Source organism: Cetorhinus maximus, chromosome 4, assembly GCF_964194155.1.
Source record: "Cetorhinus maximus chromosome 4, sCetMax3.hap1.1, whole genome shotgun sequence".
Taxonomy (NCBI): Eukaryota; Metazoa; Chordata; class Chondrichthyes; order Lamniformes; family Cetorhinidae; genus Cetorhinus; species Cetorhinus maximus.
The window spans coordinates 79,922,174-79,939,081 of record NC_135882.1 but is presented as its reverse complement, the minus strand read 5'-3'; the positions used below and the strand labels follow the sequence as shown (position 1 = coordinate 79,939,081).

The window sequence follows — 16,908 nt, the reverse complement described above, 5'->3', positions numbered from 1 at the left end:
TAGCTTTTAGTACACACAAATGTGCCACACTGCGAGCCCGACTGACAATCTTAAATTGGTTGTCAGCGTAATTCTTAGCACACTGAGGATTATTTAGCAAATGTTGTCCAATTGCAGAATCACATCTAATATTGGACACTGTTTTGAGTTTTGCAAGCATGGGCTGGTTGGGTATGGTCTGTCACTTGTCAGCCTGAGTCTGAATGTTGTTCAAGTTTTGCTGCATGTGGGCACAGACTGTATCATTTATCTTAGGAGCTGTAAATGGACTGGACACTGTGCAATCATCTGCAAACATCCCCACTTTTGACCTTATGATGCAGAGAATGCCATTGATGTACTGGGGTTAAGAGACTAGCTTGCCACAACCAAAACCAACTTCCTTTATGTGGTGAAGTTTCCCCCTATTCACAATGATTTCAATTTTACCAGGGCTCCTCAATGTCATACTCAGTCAACTGCTGCCTTGGTGCTAAGGGCAGCCACTCTCACCTCGTCTCTGGAATTCAGCTCTTTTGTCCACATTTAGATCAAGGCTCGAATGAGATCTGAAACTGGGTGTTCCTGGAGGAACCCAAAATGAAGATCGGTGAGCAGAGTCAACATTACTTTGCTGATGACTGAGCGTGGACCATTGGGTGGTAACTGGCTGAATTGGACATGTCTTGCTTTTTGTGGACAACGCATACCTGCGCAATTTCAACTTTGTTGGGTAGTGTTGTAGCTATACTGGAAACGTAGGCTAGAGGTCTGGTTAGTTCTGTAGCACAAGTCTTCAGCACTACAGTTAGGATGCTGCCAGGGCCCATGGCCTCTGTTGTAACCAGTGCATTCAATCATTTCTTGGCATCATGATATCCCGCACCATTACCTCTGATGTCCTCCAAGGATAAATCCTTTGTCCCATCCTATTTCTTATCTACATGCTGTTGCTTGGCAACTTCATCCGAAGGCATGGTGTTGGTTCTCATATGTACACTGATGTCATCCAGCTCTGCCCTCAGCACCAATTCTCTCAACTCCTCCACTTTTGCTAAATTATCGTACTGCTTATCTGACATCCAGTATTGAATGAGCAGAAATTTCTTCCAATTAAACATTGGGAAGACTGAAGACATGGTTTTCATTCGCCAATCCAAACTCCATTCCCTAACCACTGAGTCCATCCTTCTCCCTGGCAACAATCTGATATTGATTGTTCACAATCTTGGTGTCACATTTGACCCCTAGATGAGCTTCCAACATCATATTCATGCCGAACGCCTATTTCCACCTCCACACCATTGCTTGGCTTCACCACTGTCTCAGTTCATCTGCTGCTGAAACATGTATCCATGCCTTCAGCACCTTTAGGTTTGACTATTCCTGTTTGGTCTCCCACATTCTAGCCTCCACAAACTTGAGGGCATCCAAAGCTCTGTGGCCCGTATCTTAACTCGCAGCAAGTCCTGCTCCTTCATCACCCCTGCACTCGTTGACCTCCAGCGGCTCCTGGTCAAGCAAAGTTTTGATATTAAAATTCTCATCCTTGTTTTCAATTCCCTCCATGGTCTTGCCCCTCCCTATCTCTGCAATCTCTTCCAATCCCACAACATTCCAAGATACCTGTGCTCCTATAACTTTGGCCTCTTGTGCATTCCCAATCATATTTGCTCCACCATTGGTTGCTGCACCTTCAGTTGCCTAGTTCCCAAGCTCTGGAGTTCCCTCCCTACATCTCTCCACCTACCTCGCTTTCCTCCTGGAATGCTCCTTAAAACTTACCTCTTTGATGGCCCCCACACCCCCGGAACCCCCGCCCCCAGACCACCACCCCTCTTAACCCTATCTACTTAGCTTAGACATTTACTTGGCCTGTCAATTTCCCTGGCCCTTTAAACTTACCTGCTTTACGGCAGCTAGTGCTGTAAAAAAAGGGGCGTGGCCTCCTTGAATACGCTGGATCCAGACTTCACTGTGGCCTGCAAAGAGCCTTTTGATGCAGGCCCCAAGCAGCTCCGGTGAATGTAAGTGTCAACATTATTTTCAAGACCAGCTAAGTAGATATCTATTTCTTCTAATTTCTGCGGGCCAGCACTTTCCTACGCTAATCGGAGGTTACGGCCCATTATGTTAAAGACACTGTATAAGTTGTTGATGCTAAATCAAATTGGCTGAATACTGGCTTTTGTAATGGTGGGGGCCTCAGAAGCAGACCAACATGGATTACCCATTTGCTGAATAGCTGAATGTCTTTGCAAATGCTCAAATCTTGTCTTTTGCACTGACGTCCTGGGCTGTACCAACATTGGAACATAGGAACAGGAGTAGGCCATTCGGTCTGTCAAGCCTGCTCCGCCATTCAACTTGATCATGGCTGACCATCTACCTCAATGCCACTTTACCGCACTATCTCCATATTCCTTGATGTCATTGGTTTCCAGAAATCTATCTATTTCTGCCTTGAACATGCTCAATGATTCAGCTGCCACAGCCCTCTGGAACAGAGAATTCCAAATATTCACCACCCACTGGGTGAAGAAGTTCCTCCTCTTCTCAGTCTTAAATGGCCTACCCCTTGAGATAATCTTGAGGTTATGTCCCCTGGTTTTAGACTCACCTGCCGGGGGAACATCTTATCTACATCCAACCTATCACACCCTGTAAGAATTTTGTAAGTTTAAACGAGGTCATCTCTCATTCTTTGAAACTCTAGGGAATACAAACCCAGTCACCTCAATCTCTCTTTATAAGACAATCCCACCATCCCAGGGATTAATCTGGTGAACCTGTGTTGCACTTCTTTTATGGCAAGTATCTCTTTCCTTAGATAAGGAGACTGAAACTATGCACAACACTCAAGGTGAGGTCTCACCAAGGCTCTATATAACTGCAGTAAGTCATCCTTGCTCCTGCACTCAAATTACCTCGCGATGAAGGCCAACATGCCACTTGCCTTCCTAATTGCTTGCTGCACCTGCATTCTAGCTTTTAGTGACACATGAATTAGGACATCCAGGCCTCTTTGGACACCCGCACTTTTCAACCTCTCACCATTCAAGAAATACTCTGCCTTCTTGTTTTTTTTTTAACCAAGGTGAATAACTTCACACTTATTCACATTATATTCCATCTGCCATGTTCTAGCCCATTCACTTAGCCTGTCCAACTCCTCTTGAAGCCTCCATGCATCCTCTTCACAACTGAAGTTCCCACCCAGTTTGATGTCATCAGCAAATTTGGAAATATTACAATTTGGGTCCCCAAAACCAAATCATTTATAAAGATTGTGAACAGTTGTCAACCTAGCACAGGTCATTGCGGCACCCCACTAGTAATAGCCTGCCATCCTGAGAATGATCCATTTATTCCTACTCTCTGCTGTCAGTTAACCAATTCTCAATCCATACTAGTATGCTTCCCCCAATCCCATGCACTCTAATTTTATTTAATAATCTCTTGTGTGGGACCTTATCAAAAGCCTTCTGAAAATCCTTTATCTATGCTACAAGTAACATCCTCGAAAAATTCCAAATTTGTCAAACATGATTTCCCTTTCATAAATCCATACTGACTCGGTCTAACTTTACAATTCCTTTCTAAATGTCCAGTTATCACATCTTTAATAATAGATTCGAACATTTTCCCTACCGCTGACGTCAAACTAACAGGTCTGTAGTCCTCCATTCTCCCTCTTCCTCCCTTCTTAAATGGTGAGGATACATTTGCTACTTTGTAGTCTACAGGAACCTTTCTAGAGTCTAAAGAATTTTGTATGAACAATGGATCCATTAACTCTCTCACCACCTCCTTCAACACTCTGAGATGAAGTTCATCTGGTCCAGGGGATTTACCAACCTTCAATCGAGTTAACTTTTCAAGTACGGCCTCTTTACTAATACTAATTTCTTTTACAAGTCCCTTGGTCGCCTAGTACTACTGGGAGATTTTCTGTATCTTCTTCCATGAAGACAGATGCTAAGTAACTTCTTAGTTTCTCCACTCCTTGTTCTCCACTATAAATTCTCCTGTTCCCACATGTGATGGGCCCACATTTGTCCTAGTTGATATTTTCCTCTTCACATACCGAAAGAAACTTTTACAGTCTACCTTTATGTTCCTCACTAGTTTGCATTCATATTCTCTTTTCCCTTTCTTTATCAGTTTCTTAGTCCTCCTTTACTGGGTTCTAAATTGCTCCCAATCCTCAGGCTTACCGCTTTTTCTGGCATCCTTATAAGCCATTTCCTTTAATGTAATGCAATCTTTAACTTGTTTCGTTAACCACAGTTGATTTACCTTTCCCTTTGGGTATTTATGCCTTAGAGAAATTTATATCTGTTGTAAACCATGTAGTACTTCTTTAAATGCTAGCCATTGCCTGTCGATTGTCAAATCTTTTAGTGTACTTTCCCAAACTACCATAGCCAACTTGTCCCTCATGCCTTCATAATTTCCTTTCTTCAGATTTAAGACCCTAGTTTCAGGATGAATTATATTACATTCAAACTTAATGCAAAATTCCATCATATTTCTATTTCCCAAAGGCTCCTTTACAGCAAGGTTATTAATCAGCCCTTTTTCATTACACAACACTAAAGCCAAAATAGCCCGATCGCTAGTTGGCTCCTCAACATACTGCTCCAGGGGAACCCATCTCATACACACTCCAGGAATTCTTCCTCCCGAGCATTAGTGCTGATTTGATTAACCCAGTCGGTGTGTAAATTGAAGTCGCCCATTATTACCGTAATACCCACGTTACATACATCTCTAATTTCCTGATTTATACTGTGCCTGACATTAGCACTGCAGTTTGATGGTCTATAAACAACTCCCACTAATGTTCGCTGCCTCTCGCTGTTTCTTAGCTCCATCCAAACTGATTCTACATCTGATCTTTCGATCTAAGATCCTCTCTTACCAATGTGCTGATCTCACAGAATCACAATGCAGAAGAGGCCCTTCGGCCCATCGGGTCTGCACCGACACGTGAGAAACACCAGAACTACCTACCTAATCCCATTTACCAGCACTTGGCCCATAGCCTTGAATGTTATGACGTGCTAAGTGCTCATCCAGGTACTTTTTAAAGGATGTGAGGCAACCTGCCTCCACCACCCTCCCAGGCAGTGCATTCCAGACTGTCACCACCCTCTGGGTAAAAAAGTTTTTCCTCACATCCCCCCTAAACCTCCTGCCCCTCACCTTGAACTTATGCCCCCTTGTGACTGACCCTTCAACTAAGGGGAACAGCTGATCCCTATCCACCCTGTACATGCCCCTCAATCTTGATCACCTAGATCAGGCCGCCCCTCAGTCTTCTCTGCTCCAACGAAAACAACCCAAGTCTATCCAACCTCTCTTCATAACTTAAATGTTTCATCCCAGGCAACATCCTGGTGAATCTCCTCTGCACCCCCTCCAGTACAATCACATCCTTCCTATAATATGGCGATCAGAACTGCACACAGTACTCCAGTTGTGGCCTCACCACACTCCAACATGACCTCCCTACTTTTGTAGTCTATGCCTCAATTGATAAAGGCAAGTGTCCCATATGCCTTTTTCACCACCCCACTAACATGCCCCTCTGCCTTCAGAGATCTATGGACACACACGCCAAGGTCTCTTTGTTCCTCAGAACTTCCTAGTATCCTACCGTTCATTGAATACTTCCTTGTCAAATTGCTCCTTCCAAAGTGTATCACCTCACATTTTTCAGGGTTAAATTCCATCTGCCACTTATCTGCCCATTTGACCATCCCGTCTATATCTTCCTGTAGCCCAAGACACTCAACCTCACTGACCACCCAGTCAATCTTTGTGTCATCCGCAAACTTACTAATCCTACACCCTACATAGTCACCTATGTTGTTTATATAAATGACAAATAATAGGGGACCCAGCACAGATCCCTGTGGTACGCCACTGGACACTGGCTTCCAGTCACTAAAGCATCCTTCTGTCATCACCCTCTGTCTCCTACAACTAAGCCAATTTTAAATCCACCTTATCAAATTACCCTGTATCCCATGTGCCTTTGCCTTCTTTATAAGTCTGCCATGTGGGACCTTGTCAAAGGCTTTGCTAAAATCCATATAAACTACATCAACTGCACTACCCTGATCTACAGACCTGGTCACCTTCTCAAAAAATTCAATCAAATTTGTTAGGCATGACCTCCCTCTGACAAAGCCATGCTGACTATCCCTGATCAAACCTTGCCTCTCCAAGTGGAGATAGATACTCTCCTTCAGAACTTTCTCCAATAGTTTCCCTATCACTGACGTGAGACTCACTGGCCTGTAGTTCCTTGGCTTATCTCCACAACCCTTCTTAAATAGCAGAACCACATTAGCTGTTCTCCAGTCCTCTGGCACCTCCCCCATGGCCAGAGAGGAATTAAAAATTTGGGTCAGAGCCCCTGCGATCTCCTCCCTTGCCTCCCTCAGCAGTCTGGGACATATCATCTGGACCTGGAGATTTGTCCACTTTTAAGCCTGCCAGCACCTCCAATACCTTGTCATTCCCTATATCAATTTGCTTAAGAACCTCGCCGTCTCTCTCCTCGAGTTTGATATCTTCATCCTCATTCTCTTGGGTGAAGACAGATGTGAAGTATTCGTTCAACACTCTAGCGATGTCCTCTGGCTTCACCCATAGATTGCCCCCTTGGTTCCTTATGGGCCCTACTCTTTCCCTGGTTATCCTCTTCCCATTGATATACTTATAGAATATCTTGGGATTTTCCCTACTTTTACCAGCCAGAGCTTTCTCATATCCCCTCTTTGCTCTCCTAATTGCTTTCTTAAGCTTCACCCTGCACTTTCTGTACTCCACTAATGCCTCTGCTGATTTGCTTCCCTTGTACCTGCTAAAAGCCTCTCTTTTCCTTTTCATCGTAACCTGAATATCTCTGGTTGTACATGGTTCTCTGGGCTTGTTACTCCTTCCTATCACCCTAGAGGGAACATGTTGAGCCTGTACTCTCCCCATTTCCTTTTTGAACACTCCCCGCTGTTCCTCTGTAGATTTCTCCACAAATAACTGTTCCCAGTCTCCCTTGGCCAGATCCTGCCTTATTTTACTAAAATCCACTCTCCCCCAATCCAAAATATTTTTTTGCAACTTGTCGATTTCTTTGTCCATAACAAACTTCAACTGTACCATGTTGTGGTCGCTATTGCTAAAATGCTCACCCACCACCACCTCAGCCACCTGTCCAGCTTCATTCCCCAGAATTAGGTCCAGCACTGCACCGTCCCTTGTTGAATCCTTTACATATTGACCTAAAAAGTTCTCCTGTACACATTTCAAGAAATCCACTCCATCCAAGCCCTTAACGCTATGTCTATCCCAATTAATGTTGGGAAAGTTGAAATCACCTAATAATGTTTTTACACACCTCTACAGCTGTGCACATATTTGCTCCTCAATCCTCAATTTCCCGCTGATTATCTGGAGGTCTGTAATAACCATCTAACAATGTGGCTGCACCTTTTTTATTCCTAAGATCTACCCACAAAGCCTCATTCGATGCCCCCTCCAAGATATTATCTCTCCTTACTGCACATGGGACTGGAAGTAATCCTGAGATTACTGCTTTAGAGGTCCTGCTTTGCAATCTCCTTCCTAGCTCCTTGAAATCTGTTTTCAGGACCACATCCCCCTTCCTACCTAAGTCATTGGTACCAATCTGGGCCATGACTTCTGGCTGTTCACTCTCCCCCAGAAGAATGTCCTGCAGCTGCTCTGGCAACAGGGAGGCAACATACCAACCTGGACTCACGTCTATGACCACAGAAACGCCTGTGTCTGTTCCTCTAACTAACGAATCCTCTATCATTACTGCTCTTCCCCTCTTCTTCCTCGCCTCCTGCATAGCTGAGCCACCTGTGGTACCACAAACTTGGCTCTGACTGCACTCCTCCAAGGAACTAACGCCCTCACCAGCATCAAAAACGGAAAACCGATTAGTGAGTGGGACCTCAGGGGACTCCTGCACTACCTGCCTGGTTCCCTTGGAGTGCCTGGTGGTCACCTATTCCCTTTCTGCCTGCATGCTCCTAGCCTGCGGTGTGACCGCCTCTCTGAACGTGCTATCCACATAGCGCTCAGCCTCACGGATGCGCCAGTGACTCCAGCTCGAGCTCTGAAACCCGGAGCTCAAGTTTCTGGATCTGGTGACACTTTCTGCACATGTGGTCACCTAGGTCACCGGCAGCGTCCACGACTTCCCACATACTGCAGGACATGCATTCCAAACGACCGAGCTGCCCTGTGAAATCTTAACTTTACTTCACTTACATTATCTTTTTGTTACACAACAATTGGTTAGGATTTGGAATGAACTGCCTAGCCAGGTGGGGAATACAGGTTCAATAATAACCTTCAAAAGGGAATTGGATAATTACTTGTCGGAGAAAAAAAATGTAGGGATACTGAGAAAGAGTGGTGAAATGGGACTAATGGGATTGCTAACTCACTGGCGCTAACCTGAAGGGCCAAAAGACCTCCTTCTATGCTGTACTATTGCATGATATAACATTTGAGTAGGTAGCTCCAGTTGAAGAACTAGAATCACAGTAGTAGTTTTAGCCATGAAAAGGCATTAGGAAGGAGCCTGTAAAGCAAAGGCTGCTGGGATCTTTGACATATGTTATCCTAGTACAAGGACACAGTAAAAACTAGCCCAGACTAACCCATAGTAGATATGAATACAGTGATTATAAGTAGATAGGTTCCAGTCATTAGAATGCTAAGAAAGACAAGACAGGGGGCCTGCAACACTTCGCATTCATTGTGACAGCAATTGCGGGTAATGACGTGACTGTCACTGGAATGCCAAGATACATAGTAAAATGAGACAATTGGTCTAGGGTACTTAACACCTATTGTGATAGATTGTGAGCCTAGGTGACCAAGGACACATCTTCAGTCACGAAAGGACAGAGACTAAATGCATAAAAGGCAATGTAACAACTCAGAGGGCAGAGTACTGACTTGGATTGGATTGAATAAGACAGGCTCTCCCTGCATTCGCTTGAATAAACAATCGAAAACCGTATCCGAATTGCCGAGGTGTCAATTTCACCACAACAACTGGTGTAGTCAGCAGGATACTCGCATCAGGTCACCACTGCAAGATGGTTGAGTACATTCGAGTTTACCAACAATGGATAGGGCAGTTAGCCTGACTGGACTGACATGGGCGAGTATCAAAAGAACCAAATTGGAGAACTCAGGACAGTAAAAGCGCCGGGGAAAGGGTCAGAACTGCACTGGTAGGGCCCGAAACAGTGCAGCAAGGTCAGAACTCAAGGGTCGGAATCACACTGACGGGGATTGCAAACCGCGCAGTAAGGTCAGAACCCAAAAAAGGATGGTTGTCGCAGAGCCAACCTAAAGGGAACAGGAATTTGGATTGGGGACCAGAGTACGCTTATAGCAGATAAACATAAGAATTTCATAAGTAAAATGTAAAACGACGGGTGGAACACAGACAGGAGTCAGGGAATGTTTGGTAAAAATTACACTGGAAGCACCACAGCAGTCTAGAATGCTGTTGATAAAAAAGGGAAACAAGTGTGAGTGAGTAAATGTCTTGGTATATTTTGTTTTCCTGTTTGAATGTAATATCCTTGTGTGTCTGTAAGTGCTGTTTTTGTGTCAGTGAACGAAAGGGTTATTAACCCTTTGTGGTCTGGTCTTGCAGATGTTTTTAAGTTTTTTTCATGGTTGTTTAATGTGTATTAAGGTTCAGACTTTAAACGAATTTGAACTCTAATTTGTTTTTTCCCTCTCCTCTGGAGCTCGTGATCTGGGGATACTTTTGGCAGTTTGAAATATGCAGGTTATTGGGAATAAAACAGAAATTTCACATGCTGTATCACCCACAAAGCTCAGGATTGGCTGAGCGAATGATTAGGACCCTGAAGAAAGCTTTAGCAAAAGCCATCCAAGAGATAAGGAAAGGGTGGGCTGACTCGTTACCCAGCATCCTCATGGGACTTAGGGAAACACCCAATAGGACAACCAGCTTAACCCCATATGAGCTAATGACAGGAAGGGCTATGAGACTGCCAGGAGACGTTGTAACTGTGAATGAGAAAGGCAGACTCGTGAGGGAAAGGGTCAAGCGATTTGTGAAGGAACTGTGCAAGCAATTGCACGGGTTAAGGCAGGAGGCCAAATATCAGCAGATCATATGAGATATGGAAATTGAAGTAGGCATGGAGAGGGTGAGAGTGCCCAATGTAGTAATGCGGGTAATGGTAAAGTAGTGCCTACGAAGCCGGGATTTGCACCAAAGTGGGTAGGGCCATGGGAGGTAAATAATGACGAGTGATACCTGTGCCTGCATTGACATGAAGGGGAAGGGGCGCTAAAAACATTGGTCACGAGTAAAATCATTTAATGGCTAATTTGTTTACTCCACAGGGAAATGAAGGCAGATCCCAGAAACTAACTGTATCATTACAGGTTAAAACATGGGCTCCGATACGTGGATCGCAATATGCAACGGACTACTGGCCATGATGGTGTCTGTGTACAACTGATGGTTCAGGAAGGAACAGAAGACAACCCATTATGGGGCCTGAAAGATGAACTGTGCTACCCTGCCTGGAACTGGAACCAGGTCCGGTGAATGGATTAGTGTTAGTAAGAGAAAACAAAGGTATTATATGATGTACACCATAAGCTGGTCCTAAATATATCAGATAAAGATTTACCCATGTGGTGTTTGGCTAAATCCCGGGCATTGTACATAGCACTGTCAAAGTGAGTCTTAAAGCAAACAGCCCAGTATAACGGCAGGGGTACAGAGGCTCCCCCTCCCAGGAAAGGACAGAAGGGGTGCAGCCTGGTGAACAACGCAACTATATGGGTTACAATGGAACCAACTCATGTTGCATATTTAGGAAAAAGGGAGATATTATATTATCATGTTATAGCGAGAATACCTCTTTGGGAATCACCCATGCACACTGATCAGTCACAGAGTGTGTTTGCACCTGCAGATGCCAGCCCGGGTGGGGAGGGTGGAACTGGTGGACATCCACAAGCAGAAGATAGTTAACGTGCACATCGAAGAAGATATAAAGGATAACCTAACACAATATATTGACCAGATCTCCTAGCCAATTCCACCTCTGCCTGAGCACCTTACTACAATACAGAAGGAAATTATGAGGGTGCACAGGGTCTACTACACACTGCAACAGATGAGCAAGGATGTAGATAATGGTATAGAGCAAATGAACGTTACTACTTGGTGGGGGGACCTCTGGAATTGGGGCTTCAATGTACAGATCCACTCGTGGATCAGGTTTATTTCCCATGTCTTGATTGTAGCCCAGTTAGTGTTATACTAACACTCAGAGTAATTGCATCTACTTACCTCCGTCTGCTGTTCTGGAAGTTTCATATTGTCAAAGATCCTGAAAACAATCCTAAACAGATCTTGCCACCAGTGCTTCTCAAAAGTTTGACCATAAGTTTTCATTATTTCAAACATCACAGTTAAGCCCCTGTGTCAGGATAAAACAAAACATATATCACATCATGCTGATCCTGCATATTTCTAAAAGATATCTTTACATATGTACCTTAATTAAAGTGAATTTTCATTTCTGACAGTAAAGTTAGCTGTGCCTCTTATGTGCTACACCAGAATCTACAGGCTAGCTACAATGCAAGCAGTGCTAACCACATGGCTCAGTTTATTCAGCTCTGACCTCCTCTCCAATTGGCATATCTTATAAAAATTAAACATAACTGTTAACTTTAATTTTTGACCAAAATTAAAATTTAATAGCCAACATAACCAAAGTGCAAGCAAACTTATGGCTAATTATTTATTCAAATGTCAGGTCAGTACCCTATGTTCTGATATTTACCAAATTGCAAACAAACTAGGATATTAATGCGGGATAAAAGTATTTACCTTACATTAAATTGGTTATCTTATTCTTACAATCATCTAAAGTGAACATGAAGCTAAAAATTTGCTGGGAGCTTTAACATATCACAGATTTTCTGTTTTGAAGCAGCACGGAGTACTAAAATTAACCTTGATGTTCTACCATATAAAGATGTGTGCTTAAAAAGCCACCTTGCCATTGGCGTCAGAGGCGTACCCTAAACTTCTATTCTGTACAGGTGACAGCAACCCCGATGAAAACAATGCTGCATTCATTACGTCTGGAAGCCCATTTCTTGTTTAAGCCAGTTCTGTGCGGCCACTGTCCAAAGCAAATCCGGTAGACTGCACAAGGTCAATGTTTCAGAAACGTACACCCCACCAGCACAACTGTGAAAGCAGCTTCATTTCATTAATGTTGCTTTCATATTAGGGTTGTGTAATTCCAATTTTACTTTACATGGTCTCCAATTACCCCCACACCAATTCTGAGACAGGATAATAAAATGTTCTGAGACACAGAGAAAACACCCATCTTTAAACTTTTTGGTATAATTCAAACCATCCTTTAGGTATCAAGACTTATGCTGCTCCTTCATTTTTATCCTTCAGAATAAAATCATTTGAAATGCTAATCAATAGGTTAGATAATTTTAATTCAAGTGCACAGCCAAAATTGATGAAAATACACTAAGCAGGCTTACAAGTTAGGCATACAAAAAACAAAGAAATTCAAAATAAAAAAACAAGTAGCTTTTTTTATTCTACAAGGCCAGCATTTGTTGCGCATCCCTAATTGCCCTTGTACCGAGTGGCTTACGAGGCAAGAGTCAACCACATTGCTGTGGGCCTGGAGTCACATGTAGGCCAGACCAGGTAAGAATGGTAAGAATATTTATATTTATATATTTTTCACCTCTTTTCTATTTTTACTTAGTTCTGTTGAAGAGTCATACGGACTCGAAACGTTAACTGTGTTCCTCTCCACAGATGCTGCCAGACCTGCTGAGTTTTTCCAGGTATTTTTATTTTTGTTTTGGATTTCCAGCATCTGCAGTTTTTTGCTTTTATCTCAGTGAACCAAATAGGTTTTTTGGTGACAATTGATGATAATTTCATGGTCACCACTACCGAGGTTAGCTTTCACTTCCAGATTTATTAACTGAATTCAAATTCCACCAGCTGCCATGGTGGGATGCAACAGCATTAGTCTGGGTCTCTGGATTACTAGGTCAGTGACATTACCACTTTGCCACCATCTCCCCACAATGAAAATATATGCTGCCTATTGACCTTTAACATTTTATCAAACATACCCAATCTATGCTGTTGGAAACACTGCTTTATTATTCAGAGAAGAAAGATTCTTACCGAGTTCTTACATCTAATTTGCATCTATTAATTATGCATGACAACTCGAACAGAATCGGAAACCATCCTCTCACCCACACTCTGTCTTCAGCGGCTACATTCATATCATCGCTGGTGTATTCTTTGAATGCCTGTAATATATATTGAATTTAACAATAAGTTAAGCTACTTATGAAAGCACCTATCCTGAATAGCATTATGGAACTTTTCACCCAAGCCAATTAAAATGGTAATATACAAGATGATCTTTTGATTGATACATTTTCATTGCCACTTCCCTCTCCAAATTCCTCACATCCACACCCTCTTCCTCAGTTAAGATCTAATAAAATTTAGATAACCCTGCTCACTGATGCAATGTCAAACATTTTCACAAAATTAGCCACACCATACCGCAGTGCTCAATAGATTTTTGTTTCAACAACATTACCAGCATCAGTATATCAATGTTATAAATGTCTAGTGACCAATGTTTCACCTGTGGTCTCTCTGATACATATTTTGCGCAATGACGAATGAGACGGATCGCTTCCATACTTGTATCAGGAAAGGCAGCATTGCAGGCAAACTCCGACAAACATTTCACTGCGTCTTGAAAGGAATCTATTGTTGCTGGAAAATACTTTGCAAATACATTCACTGTGAAAATAATTTCAAAGGTGAAATTTGAATTCAATCCTGCAAAACATGAAGTATACTAAAACTTATTAAGTTACTTTCAAATTGACAGTTGATGCTTTTGATACAAAGCCCGCATTAAGTCTTAAAACAGTCACTTTGAATTGAAATTGGAGCATTGTGAATTAAATGTGTAATTTAACTCTAATGAAAACAAGGCGGGGGTGCTATTGTGAGAATTAGGAGTGACATTTTAGTAGAGTAGGGGGTATTCTGCTGCAATCAGGAGTTGCTGGAGCAATACAAGGAAATACAATTTCGATAAAAAAATCTGTCACAAAAATGTGATATATGGAATTAATTTTTTATGACACTAGCTGGTTTCACGTATTAAATTTTTTAAAAAGGGACATTCCATTGAATTGACTTAAAATGGCTGTCAATTTGCATCTGTGTAGCTACATTCCATTTCATGGAGACAAAGGGTCTATATTGTCCCTAACAGACAATGACTTTCCTGGAGGTGTGAAAAACTTCCCTCTTTTCTCATCCAAATGGAAGAATTAACCATTCAGGACTTAATTGCTGGAACATTAAAAATTAATCTCAATGGCTAAGAGGAGCTGGGCCAGACATGAGCTGATCAACTTTCTTTTAAAATACACAACTGATTGGTGAGAGGTCATGTGATATAACCTTTTGGATGGATACTTCAATTTGGGATTGGGCATAGGTATTCTAGTTGTTGGAATGAGTGGCTGTCTCTCGCGCTCTCTCGCTACAATATTCTATCCAAACTTCCAACTGTTCTGCTGAGTTATAAGTGTGCCTACATTCTGACAGCAGGCAGAGACTCTACTAAAAGCCACTGGATTTCCACAACAGTGTTTCTAGGAGAAAAAGGGACATACAAGCCACAACTGTGAAAAGTAACCACCTCAGCTGAGAACCAGCGCCTCCGGATACAATCAGTGAACTCTTATTGACATTTGTATTTCTTTTGCATGCATGGAGTTTGAGTGTGTGTTTGCGCACATTAGGGGGAGCTAGAGCATAATTGTATATTTTGACTTAGGTAGGTTTTAGCACAATAAAGCCTCTTATGGGCCTAACCCAATACCACCTGCCTGGCTTAATTCTTACAAACTGCACACAATCAAGTACATACCAAAATGGCAATAAAGTATTCTTTTAAAATTCTAAAACTCTGCTTCAACCAAACGAGGAATGTAAAAGAGAGTGAAAAAGATGTTCTGAAGAAGAGTCATACGGGCTTGAAACGTTAACTCTGTTTTTCTCTCCACAGATGCTGTCAGACCTGCTGAGTTTTTCCAGCACTTTTTGTTTTTGTTTCAGAATTTCCATCATCCGCAGTATTTTGCCTTTATCTTAATGTAAAAGAGAGTAGTCATTGCACCCTCGATAAACTGATTGTAACAGAAATTTAAGGAAAACATCTGAGACTTGAACCCACAGAATAACAAGAGGAATTGGGAGTAAGAATTAAATTAATCCCTAGACATAAAATAAAGCTCCAGTACAGATTTCTTGTGTATTACAGTGCTATTATACTAACAAAATGTCCACTTTCAAAGCTAGTGTGTTTTTAGAACAGAGTGAAATAACTTGGAACAGTTCTAAAGGCTCCTTCTACTGAAGAGTTGAAGACTGTGGCTGGACATTTGGAGATAGAAATCTGTCCAAAAGCCAGGAAAGCCAAAGTTCAAAAGCTTGTGGTCAACAATCTTGAAACTGGAAACTGACAAACTATGTTTAGCAAAAATACAGCTGGAACACAAGAGGCCTGAGCTAGAATTCTAGCCTAGGGAGAGAGAGAAGAAAGAGAATAGGAAAGAGGGAGACTGGAAAGGGGAAAAAGAGGAAAGGGAGCTAGAAAGAGCATTCCAAAGAGAAGAGAGACAAGAGGAAAGGGAGAGGCAAAAAGGAAGGGAATTCCAGTGTAGAATCCCTCTGTATCCAGGGAAGGCACCACCAGTGGGGGAGGGCAGGGTGGGGGGTGTTACCCCTAACTCAGGGCCAAGTGCTGAACTTATAAAATTCTCCCATAAGATCCCAAACTCGAGATGAAAAAGACTTATACATTTGCCTCCTCATCTAAGAAGTTTGCAAAGCAAATGAAATGGCCAGCAGAAAGCTGGATGCTGCTAACGCAAAGCAGGCAAGGGACACAAGTTTTAGGCCATGCTGTCTGATGATGAAATTTCAGCAAACTATGAGATGACTAAGCAAACTATTCTCAGCATTTATGAGCTAGTGCTCGAAGTTTACTGGCAGAAATTCCAGAAGCTCCGAAAACAGCCCAAACAAATTTACATGAAGTTTGAAAGGTTCAAGCAACTTGCTTTCCTCCACTGGGTACAGGAACTTAACATAGAGACAACCTATGAAAGCCTCAGAGAGATTATTCTCCTCGAGCTCAAAAACTCACTCCCTATTTCCATAAAGATCCATGTGGAAGAACAAACAGCTTCCAAAACTAGACAAGCAGCCCTAGTAACAGATGACTATGAGTTAACCAGCAGACCCCTGATGCAAAGTAAACTGAGATCTGGTAATTCTCAGACAAAGAACAGATAGAAGGGAGATAGATGAAGCCGAGACAGGCTGTAAAGGGGAATAATGAAGGAAGGGCAGAGCAATCCCCAGGACTGCAAGGACTATAGTGGGTGTGATCCCGAGTTTACTCATTCAAGGAGTAGACATTTTGCTCAGGAACAACCTTGCAGATTGGAGGGTAGCACCCGGAAAAAGTCATAGGACAGTCCAAAGAGGCTGGAAAGGCTGGAGAAAGCCAGCTGAATTCTGCAGGGATGCAGAAAGCTGAGAAAGGCACCCCTGCACAGTGTGATACAACCCACAAGGGATGAGGTGACCAAGGAAGGGCCAACTGAATTAAAAGAGGCCATAGCCAGACCAGCAGTATTAGGGGGTTAGACCATCAGACATAGGAGCAGAAATTAGGCCATTCGGCCCATCAAGTCTGCTCTGCCATT

The 16,908-nt window shown here is 42.7% G+C and overlaps 1 protein-coding gene across 5 annotated transcripts in view; it reads right to left on the bottom strand.

Annotated features, from left to right (window-relative positions):
• The window catches only part of arfgef1 (ADP-ribosylation factor guanine nucleotide-exchange factor 1 (brefeldin A-inhibited)), a 301,506-nt gene that overhangs the window by 70,539 nt on the left and 214,059 nt on the right, over nt 1–16,908 (bottom strand). For all 5 annotated transcript variants that reach the window (XM_078540375.1, XM_078540378.1, XM_078540377.1 and 2 more), the window contains 3 exons: nt 13,755–13,915; nt 13,277–13,407; nt 11,384–11,513 (listed from right to left, as the gene is read on the bottom strand). In XM_078540375.1, coding sequence (XP_078396501.1) covers nt 11,384–11,513; nt 13,277–13,407; nt 13,755–13,915 — 422 coding nt within the window. The remainder of the gene's footprint in view (nt 1–11,383; nt 11,514–13,276; nt 13,408–13,754; nt 13,916–16,908) is intronic.